Source organism: Macaca thibetana, chromosome 7 (genome assembly GCF_024542745.1).
Source record: "Macaca thibetana thibetana isolate TM-01 chromosome 7, ASM2454274v1, whole genome shotgun sequence".
In the NCBI taxonomy this organism is placed as follows: Eukaryota; Metazoa; Chordata; class Mammalia; order Primates; family Cercopithecidae; genus Macaca; species Macaca thibetana.
The window spans coordinates 117083288-117102647 of NC_065584.1; the positions used below are offsets into that span (position 1 = coordinate 117083288).

Sequence of the window (19360 nt, forward strand, 5' to 3'; positions counted from 1 at the left end):
ACCGTATGCAAAAAAGAATATAAAAAGTCTCGTTGGCAATTGCTTATATCAATTACATGTTGAAATGATAATCTGGATATATTGGGATAAAAATTAATTATTAAATTAAATTTCAGTGTATTTACTTTTTGAAGTGAGAAGACTAGACAATTTAAAATTACAAATGTAGTTCATATTCTGTTTCTATAGAACAGCACTGCTATATACTAATTTAAAATAATATATAAAGGGGACTGGAACTGACTCAGGCCAACGTTATTTTTCATCAGTAGTTCTAGTTAAAAATTTGGTTGGAGTGGGTGGATGGGAAGGTCGAAGCCATTTTTAAAGATAAGTTTGGTGTTTTTATGAATTTGAGTTATGTGTGCTTTCTTCACCCCTTTTACCATGGGTGGGTAAGAGACTTGCCATTTTTAAGGATGAAAAGAATTCTGTGAGGTGTATTTCCAGTGTCTGTGTGTAGTGCTGCAGCTGTCTGAGCACATCGCCAGAGGCACCGCTTTTGGCCTGTAAGGCACGAATCATTCACCACTGTCCGCATAGCTTTGTGACCACCTTTGAGTCTCTCTCTTCTAACATAACATTGGCTTCTGGCTCCAGGTGTGGTTCCTGGCACAAAGCTGATAATAAGCAGTGAATACTGTTTTGTTTGGTTTGTTGTAGTTTTATTATTTATTTATTTATTTATTTATTTATTTTGAGACATCTCACTTTGTCGCCCCAGCTGGAGTGCAGTGAGTGGCGCGATCTCGGCTCACTGCAGCCTCCACCTCCTGGGTTCAAGTGATTCTCCTGCCTCAGCCTTTCGAGTAACTAGAACTACAGGCACACACCAGCATGCCTGGATAATTTTTTTGTATTTGTATTACTGATGGGGTTTCACCGTGTTGGCCAGGCTGGTCTCAAACTCCTGACCTCAAGTGATCCGCCTGCTTCAGCCTCCCAAACTTACAGGATTATAGGCGTGAGCCACTGGGCCCACTTTATTCTTAATACCTATTGCCAGGCAGAGGTTGCATGGATATAAAAGAGAGAAATTGGGAATATTTGTATGAGATGGGAAACCATAGGCCAGGAAAGCATTACCAAAGAGTTGTAGAGGATTTAGTCTGAGCCCCGTCTCCCTCCCCAACACACACACCACATGCCATTCTGAGGCTAGAATTAATCCCCGCTCCACCAACAGCAGCCACCGAAAAATAGTAATAACTGCCAGGAACTCAGAAACAGAAAAGAATTTCTACGAGATTACTGTCCAAAACAAATGTTTATTCTAGCCATTTATAAAGAACACTTACGGATTTACGGCAGTTTAGGATAGAGAAAAAGAAGTAGGGGAATGGTAATTAATGCAGGTACAAATTTGTAACGCCAAGTGAGAATCACGTTCCTTGTCGTGGCCCAAAAGGCCTTGTCAGATCCAAATGGAGTCTCCTCGTTTTAGTCTACAGACACATGGAGGGAAGTGGCATGATGGAATAATTACATTCGCAAGCCATGTACCCCCAGTCTGTGCTAGGGCCACTCCCCTGGCCAGTGCAGAACCAGGCCAGCTGATGGAAGGGGCTCTGAATGGGCACAGCGCTGCCAGGCCCTGCCACTCCCACCTCATCCCATCCAGAATGGGCCCAACACAGTTCCTGCTTCCCCTTATTCACACCTCCTCAACCATAGTCCCCAGTGACCTGCTTCCTTTGTGAAGCCCAGGCTGACCGGAAGGTGAGCCTCAACAGAAACCAGCAGAGAGCTGTGGGTCTGGGGCGGAGGGTCACCTCCACTGTCACGGTGTCTTGGTGTTAATGTCATCTGTTGGCTCAGCCATTCGTTGCTTCCGTCTTCCCTAAGCTCCTGCAGATCTCCTTTACTTCTTTCTTTCGTGTTCGAAGCTATCTCCTTGGACGCTGGGTCACTAATTATAAACTTCCTGTGCATTTACCTGGCTCTGCTTTGGCCCCTAATGACTTTATTTCTGCCTGCAGGATTGTCATTGCCATTGCCCCTTTTCCTTACCTGCGAACCTGACATACTCTGCTTATCCCTATAGCTGGCACACCAGGGGGTCTGGAATTCCTGTTGGTGAAGACACTACTTGAAGAGAATAATCCCAGAAATCCTCTAAGTTGCAAATATATCATACAGGAGCAGAGTACCACATGTGAATTAGCACTCATTATCATGTTAGTAGAGAAGCTTACCCAAAACAATGATACATAGGACCTGCTATGTCATTGAAAACAGAGAGGTGGGGCTCAGGTTCTGGACAAATGATGTCATAAGTAAGTATAGTTTCAGAAAGGAAGATGAAGTGGGAGCTTTAGATAACTGGAGGTGGTAGGCCTGTATGTGGAACCAGATGCTGGAGGGCCCACGTCCATATTTTTACTTTACAGTTTTGTGTCCATATCCTTAGCTACTCCCCACCACCACCACAGTTCTATATCCCATTATTTTTTCAGTATACCTGATCCTCAACTCAAGCTCCACTCTGACCCTCAGCTCAGCCATATAATTTCACCAAAGATTATAAAATAAAGATTTTAAAGGACAAACATGAGCCTTGACCTTAGTATAAAGACATGCTTAGCCTTCATACGAGTTGCCAAGTTGAGACTTCATTTCAGACAGCAAATAAAAGTTATATGAAGGAGCTAAAAGTACTACTGCAAATTACCTATTTGAAATGACTTTTTCGAAACCTGCTAACTTCACAGCTCTCCTAAAAAGGCTTCATTTCCAGGTTATTTTATTTTGGGGTTTTGTGTGTATGTGTTAGAGGGGGTGGGGTTTGTGGTGACTACAGAAAAATTAGTTAAATTCATAGGATAAAATTTGAACTTTTGCAAATAAGTAAACAGCCAAAACAAACACCACTTCAGAAAAAAAAAATACATTTTCTCCTTTTGAAAAGCAAGCAATGCTTAAGCAAAATACCTTAAAAGTGAACTAAAAAGCTTTTCTAAAATAAACAACTCTGCTTGTGATCCTAAATTGGGACCACATGTAGATGTGAAAGCTACAAATGCAGTGCACTCAGAATGTGCGTCTCTGCCTTCACTGTTTGCGTGCCTCTGAGTACACGATGATAATGTTGCCTTTGGTCCCCAAGGAGCCTGAGTTTTTTAGATCCTAGTATGAGGGGGGAAAGCAGAAGAAGAAAGGAAAGGAATGAAAACAAATGCCTTTCAAGACAAAATATCCGAATGGGTTTCACTTTGCTTATCTGCCAACAGGCTCAACCCAATTTAGATCTCTCCTACAAGGACAGGATAGTGCCAGCCGGGGTGTCTGCCCTTGCCGTCTATGTGGGGCCGTCCCTGTGAGGGACCAGGCTCAATTCAGAGCAGAAGGATCACTCTAGCAAACTGCCTGGGCCAGCCCTCTGCCCTGAGGCAAGTCAATGAATAAGCCAATTCAGCACAGATAGAATCATTCCTTTGTTTTTCTCAATTACCAAATGCTGTGTGCTTTGGGGTCACTTGTTGTGTGAGTTTAGAGAATGTGGATATTGCAACATAAACCCTCGCCATTCTAAACAGCTTAAACTCAATTCTGTTCCTAGGGAGGAGAGCTGAGGTGATAATATCCATTTCTAAGTATAAACTATCGTGTGTTCATTTTCTCATTCCAGGAGACACATTTCTCTTCTCTGCTAGTGCTGCTGGTCTCTTCCAGCAAGCACAAACATCAGATATGTGTTTATGTGGACATATTTTGTCCCCTATTACTGGAGAGCAAGCTCCTTGAGAGAAGGGATTATGTTGCCCGGAGAAGTAACTTTGTTAGGCAAAGCATGACTTTATTTAATTTTGAATTGATAAGAAGGCACTGATGTTAGTAAAAAGCTCAAATGTTCTGAGCCCTGTTGCTCAATACCTCAAACACAGGACCATGATCACCACAATGAAAAATATGTAGGATCGTTCATTTCAGCTCTGTTAATTGTGCGATTAGGAAATGTTGACTAGATAGTAAAAGCGGCTACCATTCACGGAGTGCTTATTCCATACCAGGTACTGAGGTAAGCATTTGACATCCAGTATCTGATCTGATCCTCCCACAAGCATGTTATCCCCAGGTTAAAAGGGGAGAAATTGAGGTCCAGTGAGATTGGGAGGCTATGGGAGGTTATCCCACAGTGTGTGGCAGAATGTGGACTTGAACTCAGGGCCCTGACAACAGGAAGCTAAAAAAGCCTCTTTGTATAAACAGTGCTCTCGTTTCTGCGGGTCCTCCGGAAATGAAAATAGTTGCTTTTCGTAAATCGGTTTGAATGTTGGGACCCTCGTTTCTCACCAGGAGTCAAGGACGAAAGGTCTTAATACATAGAGTGGATTTTGAGAAAGGATGTGTGGAAATGACTCTTCTTTTCTTTTATCTCACCTCAATTACTTGGGTTGCAGGAAGCAGAAACATGGGGGTCAGACATCTAAAATGTGAAGTTCCATCCTCATGTTGGCCACTTCTTTCAGGCTCCTTTCCCCATTCACAGGGGCCAATCTGTTTGTCCCTCTCCTGCTCTTTCTCCTTGCCGCTGTCTTCTTTCCAGTGGAGACACAACGTGTGGTGGGACTGCCTGAGTGCTTACTGAGAAGGAGAAACCCAAGCGCAGATTGTACAGGAGCTGACTGATGAGCCCTCTGGTTGTGGACAAGTGATTGCGCTTTTTGTATAATTGTGTGTTTACCTCAAGTTGTGAAAAAACAAAACAAAACAAAACTTGTGGGGCAAGTTGGACCTTAGGAAGGAGATTTCTGGGTCTGTGACTTCTCTTAGCCCCCAGTGCCTGGTGCCTACGGCCAGTGTGGCCTCAGGGAGTCCCAGGCTGTTCTGTGGCCTCCAGAAGGAGCCACCCCGCCCCTTCCTCACCCCACTCCACGCTGCCTTCCCTTAGCCCCGGGGGGGCTTGCCGCCCTCCACCTCTCTCCCGGTCTCCTTGGGCGCTGTTGCACTCCAGCCTTCAGCTCTGTCAGAGTCTGAGCGGGGGAAACCAAAGGAAGCCAGGCGGTGTCTGGAGTGCCCCATCCCTCTGCTTCACGCTCCCAGACTGCTGACAAAAGGAAAACTGGTCCCTCGCTTTCTGAACGATGTATCGAGACCGCAGTGTATTTTTAGCATCTGCTGTTTGTGGTAACATAAGTGAAAACTGCTGGACCTGTTCCCTTCAGCTGAATGGCTGGTATTCAGGGCAGTGTGCCCGCTCCCTGCCAGACGCTCCTCATGGAACTCCCTTTTTACGAGGTGGGCGACTGGCTCCCTGGCACCAGGCTGCCCCACCAAAATTCTCCTTTATTGCCCAGCGCCAGTGCCCCGTTGCCTGAGTCCCCAGGGCTGCAGGCAGGGTGAGGGGTACGAATGGGACGACGCTGGCTGCGGGCTTGTCAGGGTGTTCCCAAGTTGTGTGGCAGAGTCTGGAGGGCAGGGGTTGTCTGGATGTTCCAAACCTCCAGCGTGAGATGGGCGCTCAGGTGCGAAGGAACCTTGGTGGCGAGGCCGACAGGTGGCGTCCCGTTTCAGAGCCATTTTGCCAGTGCCTGGCTCTGCAGTGGTCACTGACGCTGAAGATCCCCTGAGTGACCAGGAAACTGTGAGAGACCCCAGTTACCCCAACAGGTCATTCTACTAATGGTGGCTGTGCAGCTCCAGCTCATTTTTGGAAGACGGAAACGCACTGGAAAGGGTACGAACGGACGCAGAAGGCCTCGTCGGGGCTCTCCCAGTGCCACCGTAGAGTGGACACGGGGCTGGAATCCAGACTAGCACCAACTTGCTGAGTGGCTTTAGGCAAGAAACCTTTCCCCAGGACTCACTTTCTCACTTAGAATTATGAAGAGTGATTCTTGTCCTACTGACCTCACTAGGACGTTTTTAATAAGGAGGAAAGCACTTTGCAACTGCTGAAACTGTAACATGATGAAAAAAAAAAAAAGAGTGACCAAGTAGCGCAGGTCCCATTTATGTTCTTAATTTCTGACCAACCTTAACGTCCGTCAAAACTGCCCCCACTAGCCCCAGCCGGAAGAGCCCCTGCATCGTGGTGGGACATCATCAGGCTCTGCAAAGGACATCACTGATACCATGAGAACTCACTTTCAAAGGAGGTGTTTACCTCTCATTCTCACAGAATTAGCGCAAGAAATGGGGCAGCAGGATCCTTTCCTTGCAAAGTGTGAGCAAGTGCCTCTGTAGAGTAAAACCTTAAGTAAAAGGACTACAACTGCAGTGACAGCTCCTTTATCTGAAACCGCAGACTTTTAAGAAAGTTTTTAGCAGCCACACCGATGTCACAGATTCCATAAAGCAAGATTGCCTAGGCACAATCTCAGAGCTAATTTTCTCTCATTTTAAATATAATTCTAATAGGCCTGGCTCTCTCATTTTCTAGCCCCTTGTTACTGAAAATGTGGCTCATGGACCAGCAGTGTCTGCACTACGTGGGAGCTCGTGAGGAATGCAGAACCTCAGGCCCCACCCTTCACCTTGGATCAGAATCCACATAGGGATAAGATCCCCGTGTGCGCGTGCGTGCGTGTGTGCGCGTATGTGCTTGCGTGAGTGCATGTGCGTGTGTGTGTGGTGTGTGCGTGTGTGCGTGCAGGTGTAGTGTGCGTGTGTGTGTGCGTGTGTGTGTTTTGGGGGGAGGGTAAAATTAGAAGAGACTTGCAGGGCCTAGGTGCACTCTCAATTTATTGTGTATCATTATGGAAAGGATTTGGGATGACTACAATTAATAACTTAGAAGGAGTGAGGTGACAACATTAAAAACGATTGCATCTGGGACCATTTGATACAGTTTTTTTTTTTTTTTTTTTTTTTTTTGACACTGTGTCTCACTTTGCCGCCCAGGCTGGAGTGCAGTGGCGTGATCTCGGCTCACTGCAACCTCTGTCCCCCGAGTTCAAAGTGATTCTCCTGCCTCAGCCTCCTGAGTAGTTGGGACTACAGGCGTCTGCCTGTAATTGTATTTTTAGTAAACACGGGGTTTCACCATCTTGGCCAGGCTGGTCTTGAACTCTTAACCTCGTGATCCACCCACCTCCACTTCCCAAAGTGTTGGGATTATAGGCGTGAGCCACCGCGCCCGACCCATTTAATATAGTTTTATATCCGAATGCCCTTTTTTTTTTTTTTTTTTTTTTTTGGGACGGAGTCTCGCTCTGTCGCCCAGGCTGGAGTGCAGTGGCCGGATCTCAGCTCACTGCAAGTTCCGCCTCCCGGGTCTACGCCATTCTCCTGCCTCAGCCTCCCGAGTAGCTGGGACTACAGGCGCCGCCACCTCGCCCGGCTAGTTTTTTGTATTTTTTAGTAGAGACGGGGTTTCACAGTGTTAGCCAGGCTGGTCTCGATCTCCCGACCTCGTGATCCGCCCGTCTTGGCCTCCCAAAGTGCCGGGATTACAGGCTTGAGCCACCGCGCCCGGCCCCGAATGCCCTTTAATCCTCTGAGAATACACTGTTACAACACTGTATAGTCATTGATATTCCCAGTAATAGTCCCATATTATCAAGAACAGCAAGGTCATATTCCCCTGCTGTTTATTTACCTAATATTCGTAGTGGAAAATTTTCCTTTAAAATGGTTAAATAAATCTTGATCTTAAACCGATGCTTCAGTGATCTGAATACTACATGAAACAGCGCGTTCTCTCTAAAGAGAGAAGAGATGTTCCTATAGTCAGAAACCTCAGTTAACTCAGATTTTGGTTTTTGTGCACAACATTTTGGAGAGTCAAATGATATCAAGATAAGATATGATAACAGAGATTTACTCTAACATTAAACAATGAAAAAAACTCTACCGGTGCAACAAGAAGGCCATGACTGTTTAGAGCCAAGTAAAACTTTGGGGGTCAGAAGATATTTACTTTACATATTTCCGTTTACTAGGTACTAACAACTGATCTTCAAAATCATGGAGACAGGAAAATGGATTTGAAACCCAAGGGAGTTTGTAAGTAACCAGAAAAGTTAGTGCCCTGTTCTGGACAAGCGATCGTTGGAGTTGTTAGACTCCAGCTGGTGGTCCCTGGGAGTGCTGTTGGGGGCTCTGTTGACACCAAACGAGACCATGAGTGACAAAGCTTCGAGTTGTGGTTGATCAGATCTCAAAGGCCAGGAGAGACCGAAACCAACCAGGTCAACTTGCCAGCTGAATTGCCAACCTCAAAGGGATATGTACAGAAGGGAGAATTGGAGGCACATAGCAGAGGGTGAGAATGCAGAGAAGAGCAGGATGCGGTCAAAAGCTCGGCAGATTTTTATGGAGGGTTCCAGCACAGGCCAAGAAAGAGATTTAAGAGCTCTGACTCAAATAAGACCAACTCTCCTTCTCTCTCCTTTGACAATTACATCTGAGTGCAACTTTATTGCCACGGCAATACAAAGAAAGTCTACCAATGATTTGATATCTAGAGCTTGGAAATAAACAGCTGCATGGTACCAATTTTATTATATAAAGCAAAGTTTATATAAACACAACTGGACTTAAAACTCATTTGGCAAGCATTAAATATTTTCCATTTATTCTAGAGACATTTGTAGAGTGCCATGGCTGTGGTGGAAACATAAATAAAGCCTCATCACAGGACAGGATTAATTAATTGCCTGAAATAATTTCAAAGCTGTAAGTGAAAGATCCTGTCTTTATTAATGGTATTCTTTTCTCAAATCAGCAGATTTTGAAATCTCACAAGCTTTTGACTCATCTCTCTCCTGTGCACTGCTAGAAATCTTACTTAACTCATGTTGCGGCCACCCTAATTCCAATCCTTGTCATTTCACTCCTGAGTTTCAGCAACACTCTTACAGCAGAATTTAATTTCTCTCCAACCTAGCTTTGTACAGTGGTCTGGTCTCTATACCACCATCTATTGTCTATACCACAATACATTATGTTGGGAATATATCTTATTCTGTACTACTGGCTTATTGTGTTAGTCATGAGTAACCAACTAGAATGAAGAAGGAACTAGAGAACAGGAACTATGTCTTTCACATTTATATCTTCTATAGCACCTAACATAATTATTGCTACACAGTATGTTGCTACAGGAAGTCTTCCATGACCAAGATCTGGGCTAGATACTTCTCCTCTACACAACTGTGACACACTGCCATACCCCGGTTACATTATCAGTGCATTACAACTGGCTGTATTATGTTTGTTTCTTTTTGTTTCTCTATGAACTATGAGAGCAGAGCCTACATTTATCTGGTTCATCACTGACCCTCTAGTACCTAGTGCAGGTTTTGATTATATATTACGTGCTCAATACATATTTTTAGATTGATTGAGTTATTTGTTGTTGGTTGTTAGTGCAGTAAGACGGTGAAGGAGGCTGGGATGAATAGACCAAATGGCATCCATAGCATCATATTATTTTGTTTGACTTGGCTTCAGGTACGATAGATCAACATGACCTAAATATTATAGTGAACCAGATAACTGGCATTTGGCTGTATTTGCAACTGTATCATGTTAAAATTATTTTATTTTCTATACCTGTTTAATTGTCTATAAAATTCTAGCTCCTGGAGCGCAAAGGACAGCATTTTTTACTTCTGCATATCTCTCTCAGTTCCTACGTCAGTGAGTGTTTCTTGATTTGACATCATTAAATGCAGTTTAAAAGGAGTCTGTGTTCTAATCTATCTGCCTAGTGCTAAACATCTGTTGCTTCCTAACAAGTGCTGCATTCATTTTAATGGCACTGGTGCACAGAGGTAAACAGAGCCTTGGCAGGCCTTCCATAAGGGAAACTGTTTGCTTCCTTCATTAATTACTAATGGAGCATTAAGACACGCATTCCGCCTTGAGCCAAGTTGGATAATTCCTGGCACTTAATGCTAGAGTGCTTTCAAAAGTTGAGACATGTATTGACACACCAGACAGCCTGCCCTCTAGCAAGCACAGTGGTGGCTGTAGTGCCAACATTATATAAAGCTTCAAGTCTATCAATACCAAGTGTACTGATATGTCTAACCTTTGCAGCTATTGGGTTAATGTGGAATGATATGTATCCCTGCACTAGCTCCAAAGGTAGCTATCACAGATGAACTGGATGAATCATCAGAAAGATACAGAAAGGTTAAAACTAAAAGGATAATCAAAGATTTACCAATTAAACACAAATAGAGTGAGAGTGGCAAACTAATAGAACTATAAATCAATGTATGATTTATCAGTTTATATTTAGCAACCAATTACCAACACAATTAAAGTGAAACATTTATACCCTTGGATATGCTAACTAGTATAGCATCAAAATGATAAAAACAGTAAGAAATAAGAGAATGACAGTCACTTATTGTTAGTAGTAGAGTTTAACGTATAACCATCAGATTATGATAGACTAGAGATGAAATGTGAATATGGATATAAAAAGAATATAATTAAAGTGTTGATAAATTGGCTATATTTAGATGTGTACGGGTTATATAAAATACCTTATATTACATATTCACATGGAAAATTTCCAAAAATAATATGGTAGTTTACAAAAGAAATCCTTTTTTTTTTATTTTTTATTTTTTTTTTTTGAGACAGAGTCTTGCTCTGTCTCCCAGGCTGGAGTGCAGTGGCCCGATCTCAGCTCACTACAACCTCCGCCTCCCAGGTTCAAGTGATTCTCCTGCCTCAGCCTCCCAAGTAGCTGGGACTACAAGTGTCCGCCACCACTCCCGGCTAATTTTTGTATTTTTTTTTTTTTTTACTAGAGACGGGGTTTCACCATATTGGCCAGGCTGGTCTCAAACTCCTGACCTTGTTTTCTGCCCGCCTCGGCCTCCCAAAGTGCTGGGATTACAGGCGTGAGCCATGGTACCCGACCACCTATTTTTTTTAAAAAAGTGCAGAATTTTTTTTTTTTTTTTTTTTTTTTTTTTTTTTTGAGACGGAGTCTCGCTCTGTCGCCCAGGCTGGAGTGCAGTGGCCGGATCTCAGCTCACTGCAAGCTCCGCCTCCCAGGTTCACGCCATTCTCCTGCCTCAGCCTCCCGAGTAGCTGGGACTACAGGCGCCCGCCACCTCGCCCGGCTAGTTTTCTGTATTTTTTTAGTACAGACGGGGTTTCACTGTGTTAGCCAAGATGGTCTCGATCTCCTGACCTCGTGATCCGCCCGTCTCGGCCTCCCAAAGTGCTGGGATTACAGGCTTGAGCCACCGTGCCCGGCCAAAAGTGCAGAAATTTTACAGTTTCTCTCATTACAGAACAGTGACCTAGATCTGGGCTAGATACTTGTCATCATTCTCGTCACAAAGCAATGAAATATAATATAAATGTAAACAAAACAAACAAACAACCACTTGATTTTGCTTGAATTTGGGGGCTAGAGGAATCAGCAGAGGTAAGATTGTCCTTTTAAGGTTAAACTTTAATCAAGACAGCACACAAAGACAGAGTGATGCAATGTCACTTCAAGGAGACAATATGATCCCCGGGGCACTGAGATCTAGTCATGATTCTACTGAATATATTAACATTTCCAAGGGGGGAAAAAAGTATGAATCCAACGAAGAGCTGGTTTAGCCAAAACAACAAAGGCAAGTGCTCATGTTCATCCAGGGACAAGGGAGCCTCATTCAACTGGACTTAACTAATCCAGCCTGTGGCAGGATCCTCCTTCGGGAGAAGATGGAAGCATGGTGTTATTTTTGCCTGATTTTGCTCAAATTTCATGCCCACCGAGGCACCTTTTGATTGTAAACCAGCCTCTCCTGTATAGGTCTGCGTACACCATGATTGTGCATTAAGGGAACTCTGAGTGTGAGGCTCCTGTGCCCCCATGGAGTCGGTAAGTATGAAATCCTGCTAAGAAATGATCTGCTGTGGTGCTGGACAAGGAAGCTTCATGAGCCTTATAGATTGTTAAGGCTACAAGAAAAGAAAGTCCAGAAATTCACATGCATTCATATGTTAACTTGGTAACTTGGTAAAACAAGTTATGGAGTATAAGTTGTTCTTAATTCACTGCTGTGTTTTGGTTCTCAGAGTAGGTTTTGGTATGTATGAGACACTTAAGTATTTGTTAAAGACGTGAAACAAGTAGGAAAGGACAGAATTATTTAGCAAATGCTGGTGGGATAATTAGTTAACTGTTTTACATACACTAAAATAAATAACATGGATTAAAGAGTTAACTCATAAACGGAAAAATTGAAAGAATTATCCAAATGTCAGTAGTACTTCTGAAGGGGCAATGATTTTGTGCATTTAGAAGGATAAGAAGAAATCAAAAAGGAGAATAAAAATGAGAAATCTGACTACATAAATATTAAAAACGTATGTTAGCAAAATACTATAATAGTAACCAGAATTCAAAGTCAGACAACATGGGAAAATATTTGCAGAAAAGGCGACAGCCAGAGGCCTTGTATCTTATTATGTAAAATGTTCATACAAATTGATAAGAAAAGCATTGAAATTCCAAGAGCATAAACAAACAGCTCACATAAAAGAAATTAAAATTAGTAAACATATGGGAAGATATTTGACCAAGCTGGTAATCAAAGACATTCAAAATAACACAGTAATTTTAAAACATTTGAATTAGCAAAGAAAATATAAAAATTGATTTTCATAAAACCCAATGCTGGTGAGACTGTTGCAAAAGTTGTATTTCATAGTTTGCTGGTGATGGCTTATAAATTGGTACCTCCTTTTTGGAAAACAGTTTGGCAATACCGTATCAAAAGTCGTTAAGATGTTTTATAGCCTTTGACCCAGTAATTTGACTTCTGGGAATCTATCCTGAGGAAAATTAATCCAAAATATGGAAAACATTAAATGTCTAAAATGAATTGGGAAACACTAATTGTCTCACAATAGGGGAGTGGTTAATATGCTGTAGTAGAGCCATTGGACTAAAAACTACATAGCCATTTATAATTACAGGAATAGAGACCATGCAGCCAAATGGAAAGACGCTTGTGCTTCAATATTAAATAAAAATGAATATATCCTTTGTATAAAAAGATACATAGCAACAATTGGAGTAAGTACACCAAATTTTAAGTGGCTGAGCTGAAATAGCAGGATAACAGTGACTTTATCTTTTTTCATAATGTGCTTTCAGCCTGTATATCTGCTTTTGCCTTCCTTTCTCGCCCCAAGTCCTGCCCAAGCTCCGTGCCCAGCTTCCAGAGCCCTGCCTGTGTTGGTGCCACTCAATTTCCAGCTTTTCCAAGAAGCCCTCCCATCCCGTCAGCCAAATGGAACTCTCCCTTTCCCACGCTCTCTCTCTCTTTTTTTTTGAAACAGAGTTTTGCTGTGGCTCACGCTGGAGTGCAGTGGCATGATCTTGGCTCACTGCAACCTCCACTTCTCGGGTTCGAGTGATTCTCCTGCCTCAGCCTCTTGAGTAGCTGGGATTACAGGCACCTGCCACCATGCCCTGCCAGTTTTGTAATTTTTTTTTTTTAGTAGAGACGGGCTTTCATTATGTTGGCCAGGCTGGTCGTGCACTCCCGACCTCAGGTGATTCGCCTGCCTCGGCTTCCCAAAGTGCTGCAGTTACAGGCGTGAGCCACCACGCCTGGCCCCTCTCCCATGCTCTCGTGATGCTGTATTCACATTTATTTTACAGGACAGTATATAATTTGTCTTGTATGGAAATCATATGTGTACAGTATGCGTCTGTTTCTGCAACTACATTTCTAAACCCCTAGAGGGCAAGAACCATTTCATTTATTTTTCTCTCCCCGCAGCAGAAGGCACAGGGCTTCTCCTGTTTGATATGCCTGAAGAAATATTAGTTGAAATTAATTTAATTGCATTGCAACGAACTACTTCTGATTCCTTTGCAGGTGGAGCTCATGAGGGACTTCAGCATTTGGGTCCTTTTGGCAACATCCCCAACATCGTGGCAGAGTTGACTGGAGACAACATTCCCAAGGACTTCAGTGAGGATCAGGGGTACCCAGACCCTCCAAATCCCTGTCCTGTTGGAAAAACAGGTAACAGACATGCCCTTGGGTTTCCACGGAAAGTTGGGGCTTTGGAAGGAAATGAGAAATTCTAACATCAGCTACAAATATTCCCAGAAATTGTTATTTCCATTCTGATGGGCCCATGCATATTTGTAAGTAGATGGGAAGGGGAAATTTATTCTAGAATTTTTGTGTGAGCTCTGTGTTCAGACACACCCACATAGGATCTTCCCCTGCTAAGGCTTTACTTTCTTTCTGTGTCTCTCGTTCTTTGGGAATTGATGCACTTTTCTGCGCTTGCTACTCTTTTCATGAAAAGGGGCAACATTTTTTTTTCCTTTTCCATGATACAACTTCTGCTGATTTTTAATGTCTTTGGAACTAGTTATGTTGTGGATTATCCATGCCTGTTTGTTTTCCTCACTCCTCATGACAGTCAACATTCTAACAGTGTCATGTGTCAACACTGAGTTAGCATCTATCCTAAAATCCTGTTTATTTGGGGGCCATGAAGTAGCATGAGAGAGAAGAGGTTCAGGAAGAAGTTGGTTAAGGAAGAAGGTTGAAATTCTCCATATTGTTCACGCATCCCACCCACTTTGCTACCCGCTAATGCCAAAGAGAATGGTGAGTGGGCTTCACTTACATCGAGCTTCGAGCAGCTGACCTTGGTGGTTAAGAGCAGTGGCTCTAGACTCTGACTACCTAAGTTCAGACTCCAGGTCAACCTGTGCGACCTTAAGTTAATTAATCACTTTCTACCTCAATTTCCTTATTTGCAAAATGGAGGTCATTGTGGCAATTAAATAAAATTATCCATGTAAAGCATTTTAGCACAGCACCTAGCACAGAGTAAGGACTCTTTAAAAATGTCATCCTGCTTATAATTAGCTTTGCTGCCGCTAGTAAATAATGCACCTCTTACCTTGGGCTTGTGTTAGCTTCTAGCACCAGAGTATTCTTTTCCTGCAAGCCTAATAATAATAGTTGGGATTTATCAGGTTGGTGCAAAAATAATTGCAGTTTCTGCCATTGCTTTCAGTGGGAAAAACCGCAATGACTTTTGCACCAATCTAATATTATTTCTACTTTATATTAGGAAAACAGAAGCTTAGAGAGTAACTTGCGGAAGGTTATCCAGGTAACAAGTAGCTGAACCAAGACTCAAACCCAAGTCTACCTGATTAAGGACTGTGTACTCAACCACCAGGACATACTGCCTTGCTCTGAAAATTATGATAACATTAACTACTCAACTCTTTTTCTTTTTCTTCTTCTTCTTTTTTTTTTTTTTTTGGAGATAGGGTCTTACTTTGTTGCCCAGGTGGGGGTGCAGTGGCACAATTATAGTAATTCTCTGCCTCAACCTCCCGAGTAGCTGCGACAACAGATGTGCACCACCATGCCCAGCTAATTTTTAAATTTTCTGTAGAGGTGGAGTCTCATGTTGCCCAGGCTAAGCTCAAACTCCAGAGCTCAGACGATCCTCCCAGCTTGGCCCTCCGAGGTCCTGGGATTATGGGTGTGAGCTACCACACCCAGACTTTGTTTTCTTATGATGCCCATAACTGGTCTGACCTCGCCTTTTCTTAAACACAATGCAGGCTCTCTCTTTAAGAGACTGTCTTAAAAAAGGATGCTCCTCCTTTTGTTTCGGGTGAGGCCTCTGTTTTCCATGGGGCACAAAGCTTGCATCTTGAGGCAGGACAACCAAAGTAGTTGGATGTGACCAAGCCAATGTGTGGCTGCTGGGCCAGGAAGGCAGGAAAACCTGAATCACTGCCTGGCTCTAATCATTTCAGCCACCTTTTACTTGCTTGTAGGGTTTTGGATGGAGAGGAAGAAAGACTAGATCAGAGTTTAGAAAGCGACAGTCTCCATTGTGAAATCCATTGGATGTGGTATAGTGCAGTGGTTCTTAAATCCCAGGACCACCACCACCAGCAGCAGCACCTGGAAACTTGCTAAAAATGCAACTTCTCAGGCCCTACTCTGATTCAGCCTATTGAATCAGAAAATTCTGGGGGTGGGACCCAGGAATTTGTTGTATGTAACCAGTCCTCCTCATGGCTCTAGTGCACACTGAAGTTGGAGAATATTATAGGAGAATGGAAAGAGGTCCAGAGTTTGAACCAAGAGATCTGAGCTCTAGTGTTGACTGTAGTATGCCACTTTCACTTTGTTGAGCCTTAATCTCTTCACCTATGGAGGGAAGACATAGACAGTGCCTTCAAAAAGCATACAGTGTAGTTCTAGCTTGTCTGAAAACAAAAACAATAAAAACACAAAACCGTACAGACCTATGGAATCAAGCTCTAGTCTGTGCACTTAGGAGCTCTGAGAGGAGAGCAAGCTGGCCCATTAGAATTGGACAAAATCCCAAACCCAAACACTTTCTTGTCACAGGTTGTCTGCCATTTCCTTTGCTATCCTTCCATGAAACTAACCTATTCCCTCACTCTTTGTTCTGCACAATCTGCATTCCAAGAATGAAATCGCTTGCTAAACTTAGCCATTATTTGTGAGGAATTGCTTGAATCATGACACAGCAGAGCACAGTTGAGCAATCCAAGAATAAAACCTTGACTTCTCCTTTCATGCCATGCTCCCCTCTGAATCGTGGCCCACTCACCCTGGACAGAGCAGCAAAGCTCAAAGAGTCCATCTCAGCTTCAGAGATAGGATGTGAATTTAAGGCACATTTTCAGGCCCGGAGACACCTTCGGTTCGGTTCCCAGAGCAGGCTTTATCTGCATCTCAGTCGGGGCCCACTCAGAGGTACACCAGAAACAATTATGAAAGGTTATGAAGGTGCCGTATGCAGATTGCCTGAACTCTCTGGAATTGGTATATTTTCCTACATGTTAATTGCTATATATTGTATAAGTTAGATAAATAGCTCATGGAAAAGTGGAGAGCGGTGATAGGGGTTTGTTCAGAATGCTGATGACTTCCACACTAGCCGCACGCTGCTAAGAGCTGAGAGACTGTGTGCTGAAAGCCGCTGAGAGCAGTTAAGAGCAGTGTCAAGAGCTAGACATCCTGGCTAATTGTAAATACCCCCTTTCAGCACTGCCTTGATGTCTCATTATGTCTTTAAAATGAGACCCTCCTTCCTCCTCCTAACCCTGCACACAATTCACAATCCCTCCTCTGTCCCCCTTTTTATTGCTGTTGTCTAAAATATATTAGACATGGGAAAAATGACTCATTTTTAGAGCATCATGCCTAATAATGATAGAATTTACATAAAAGCAGCATCTGGAGGGTAATCTGGGGCAATCTATGGCCAGGTGAAATCTGGGGACCTCAGGTCCCGGTCCGCGCCAGCTCCCAGCAGCCTCATCGCCATGCATCGGAAAATTGAGGAAATCAAGGACTTTCTGCTCACAGCCCGACGAAAGGATGCCAAATCTGTCAAGATCAAGAAAAATAGGGACAATGTGAAGTTTAAAGTTCGATGCAGCAGATACCTTTACACCCTGGTCATCACTGACAAAGAGAAGGCAGAGAAGCTGAAGCAGTCCCTGCCCCCTGCTTTGGCAGCGAAGGAACTGAAATGAGCCAGACACACTGATTTGAACTGTATTAAAATACTAAAAAATCCCCCCCCCCCCCCCAAAAAAAAAGCAGCATCTGAGAGACATAGGCTTCTTTCTTTGGTCTGAGTGGAAAACTTGCTGATTTCAAAGGGCAGTCGTAGTATAAACTGTCAGTTAAAGGGAGATGATGGGAAGGGAACTAAAGCATATTGCAAGCCTGTTATGTGCCGGGTGCTCTAACTGTAATCATCTCTATTCCTCACAGCAATCCTGTAGGTAAGTATTTGATTATTTGCATCTCACAAATCCATGAATGAACTTGGAGAGACCAAGTTAACTTTCCAAAGGAACTAAGCCTATCTGTATGTTAGGAGCTGGGATTTGATCCGTGAGCTCTGTTCTTGTCTGACTGCAAAGCTGAAGTTGGTATCACAATAAAACACAACAGCGAGTGATGAAGTGCTGTGTGGAGGTTGTGGAGATTTGGCTTTCTCCAGGAAGCCAAAGTACTTTCTAAACCACTTGCTCAAGAGAAAACAGAGTGGGTCATGTGCAATAGAAGTATGTTACTTAAGGAAACACTTGCTGTCGTAACAGACAAAAAAATTTTATGGCTCAATGCAATAGAAGTTTATTTTTCACCCGTGTGAAGCCCTGCCAGAGGTGAGTGAGGCTGTGGTGCGGTGGATGGTTCAGCACCCCAGACTGCCATGTTTACACTTGACACCCACAGTTGCCCTGGCAACATGTAACAGGCTGACCAGGAGATGGGGATGGGGGATGAGGAGAAGTGGAGCATGGTATGAGAGGTTTTTATGCTTTTCGGTGATGTATTTCACTTCCAGGCCTGGGAATGGAATACATCACTTGTGCCCACATTCTACTGGCCTCAACTCAGGCAAATGACTCCACGTGATTGCAAAGCAAGGCTGGGAAATTCGTCTAGCTAGGTGCCGAGGAGGAAAGGGAAGTGGGTTTGGTGAACAGCCAGTGAGTCTCTGCACAGGAGTGGGAGTTTGAGATGAGCAGTCCTATCCAACTGGATCCTAGAGGGAAGGTGGCTTCTGGTGTTCTAAGTTACTGCTGTTGTGAACAGATTCTGACCTGTGGATGCTAGTTGTTTTGGTGAATTAACTCTTAGAGTAATGATAAATGTCTTGGCTGTTCCTCAAAAACCTTTGGCTGTTTGCAGTAGATGATGGATGTCTAGAGAACACCCCCGACACCGCAGAGTTCAGTCGAGAGTTCCAGTTGCATCAGCATCTGTTTGATCCGGAACATGACTATCCAGGCTTGGGCAAGTGGGTAAGTCCTATCTCAATTGTTAGTAGATTTTGCACTTCAGTACTCTGAAGGTGCTGATGGCAGGGATAAGCAATATGGGCAGAAGGAGAGAAGAAAAATTACTTAGAAGCGAATTTTTCAGAAATCTCTGGTTGACAGACCTTCAAGTCATTACTATTCAAAACCAGCAGTCTACCAAATCCATCTAAAGAGACACAACCTAACATTGACTGTAGTCTCCAGAGGCTTCTACTCTGGTCTACTTCACAGCCTGTGTCATACACATCCTAAATATCACCAGTGTTTTATGCATCTCTACAGGGTTTTATCAAAGGATATGATTTTTTTTTAAAGTGACACAGAATTTGCAAATTTGATCTCTAACTAAGGGAGATGATCTCTGCGGAATCAAGGGAATCAAGATACCAGAGCTTAGAAACAGACATATATAATTCTGCTTTATAGAAAGAAAAAAAAAAATTCCAAGATGTGTAGCAGTGAGATTGCTGTTGGTCCTAGGTAAGTGCGTATAGCTGTCAGTTAAGGGAGTTGTTTATAAGCACTTGGAAAGAGAAATCATGACCATTTGGCATTGGCGTGCTAAAAGCAAAT

General features: G+C 43.3%; 2 protein-coding genes across 4 annotated transcripts in view; both read left to right on the forward strand.

Annotated features, from left to right (window-relative positions):
* Positions 1 to 19360, forward strand: part of SCG5 (secretogranin V) — a 118260-nt gene that overhangs the window by 86681 nt on the left and 12219 nt on the right. For 2 of the 3 annotated variants that reach the window (XM_050800125.1, XM_050800124.1), the window contains 2 exons: positions 13800 to 13949; positions 18657 to 18769. In XM_050800125.1, coding sequence (XP_050656082.1) covers positions 13800 to 13949; positions 18657 to 18769 — 263 coding nt within the window. The remainder of the gene's footprint in view (positions 1 to 13799; positions 13950 to 18656; positions 18770 to 19360) is intronic. The other variant, XM_050800126.1, reaches the window with a different exon arrangement.
* On the forward strand, positions 13960 to 18647 carry LOC126960122 (60S ribosomal protein L38-like). The gene has a single exon (XM_050800130.1). The coding sequence runs from the start codon at positions 17273 to 17275 to the stop codon at positions 17483 to 17485; it is 213 nt and encodes a 70-aa protein (XP_050656087.1). The 5' UTR covers positions 13960 to 17272; the 3' UTR covers positions 17486 to 18647.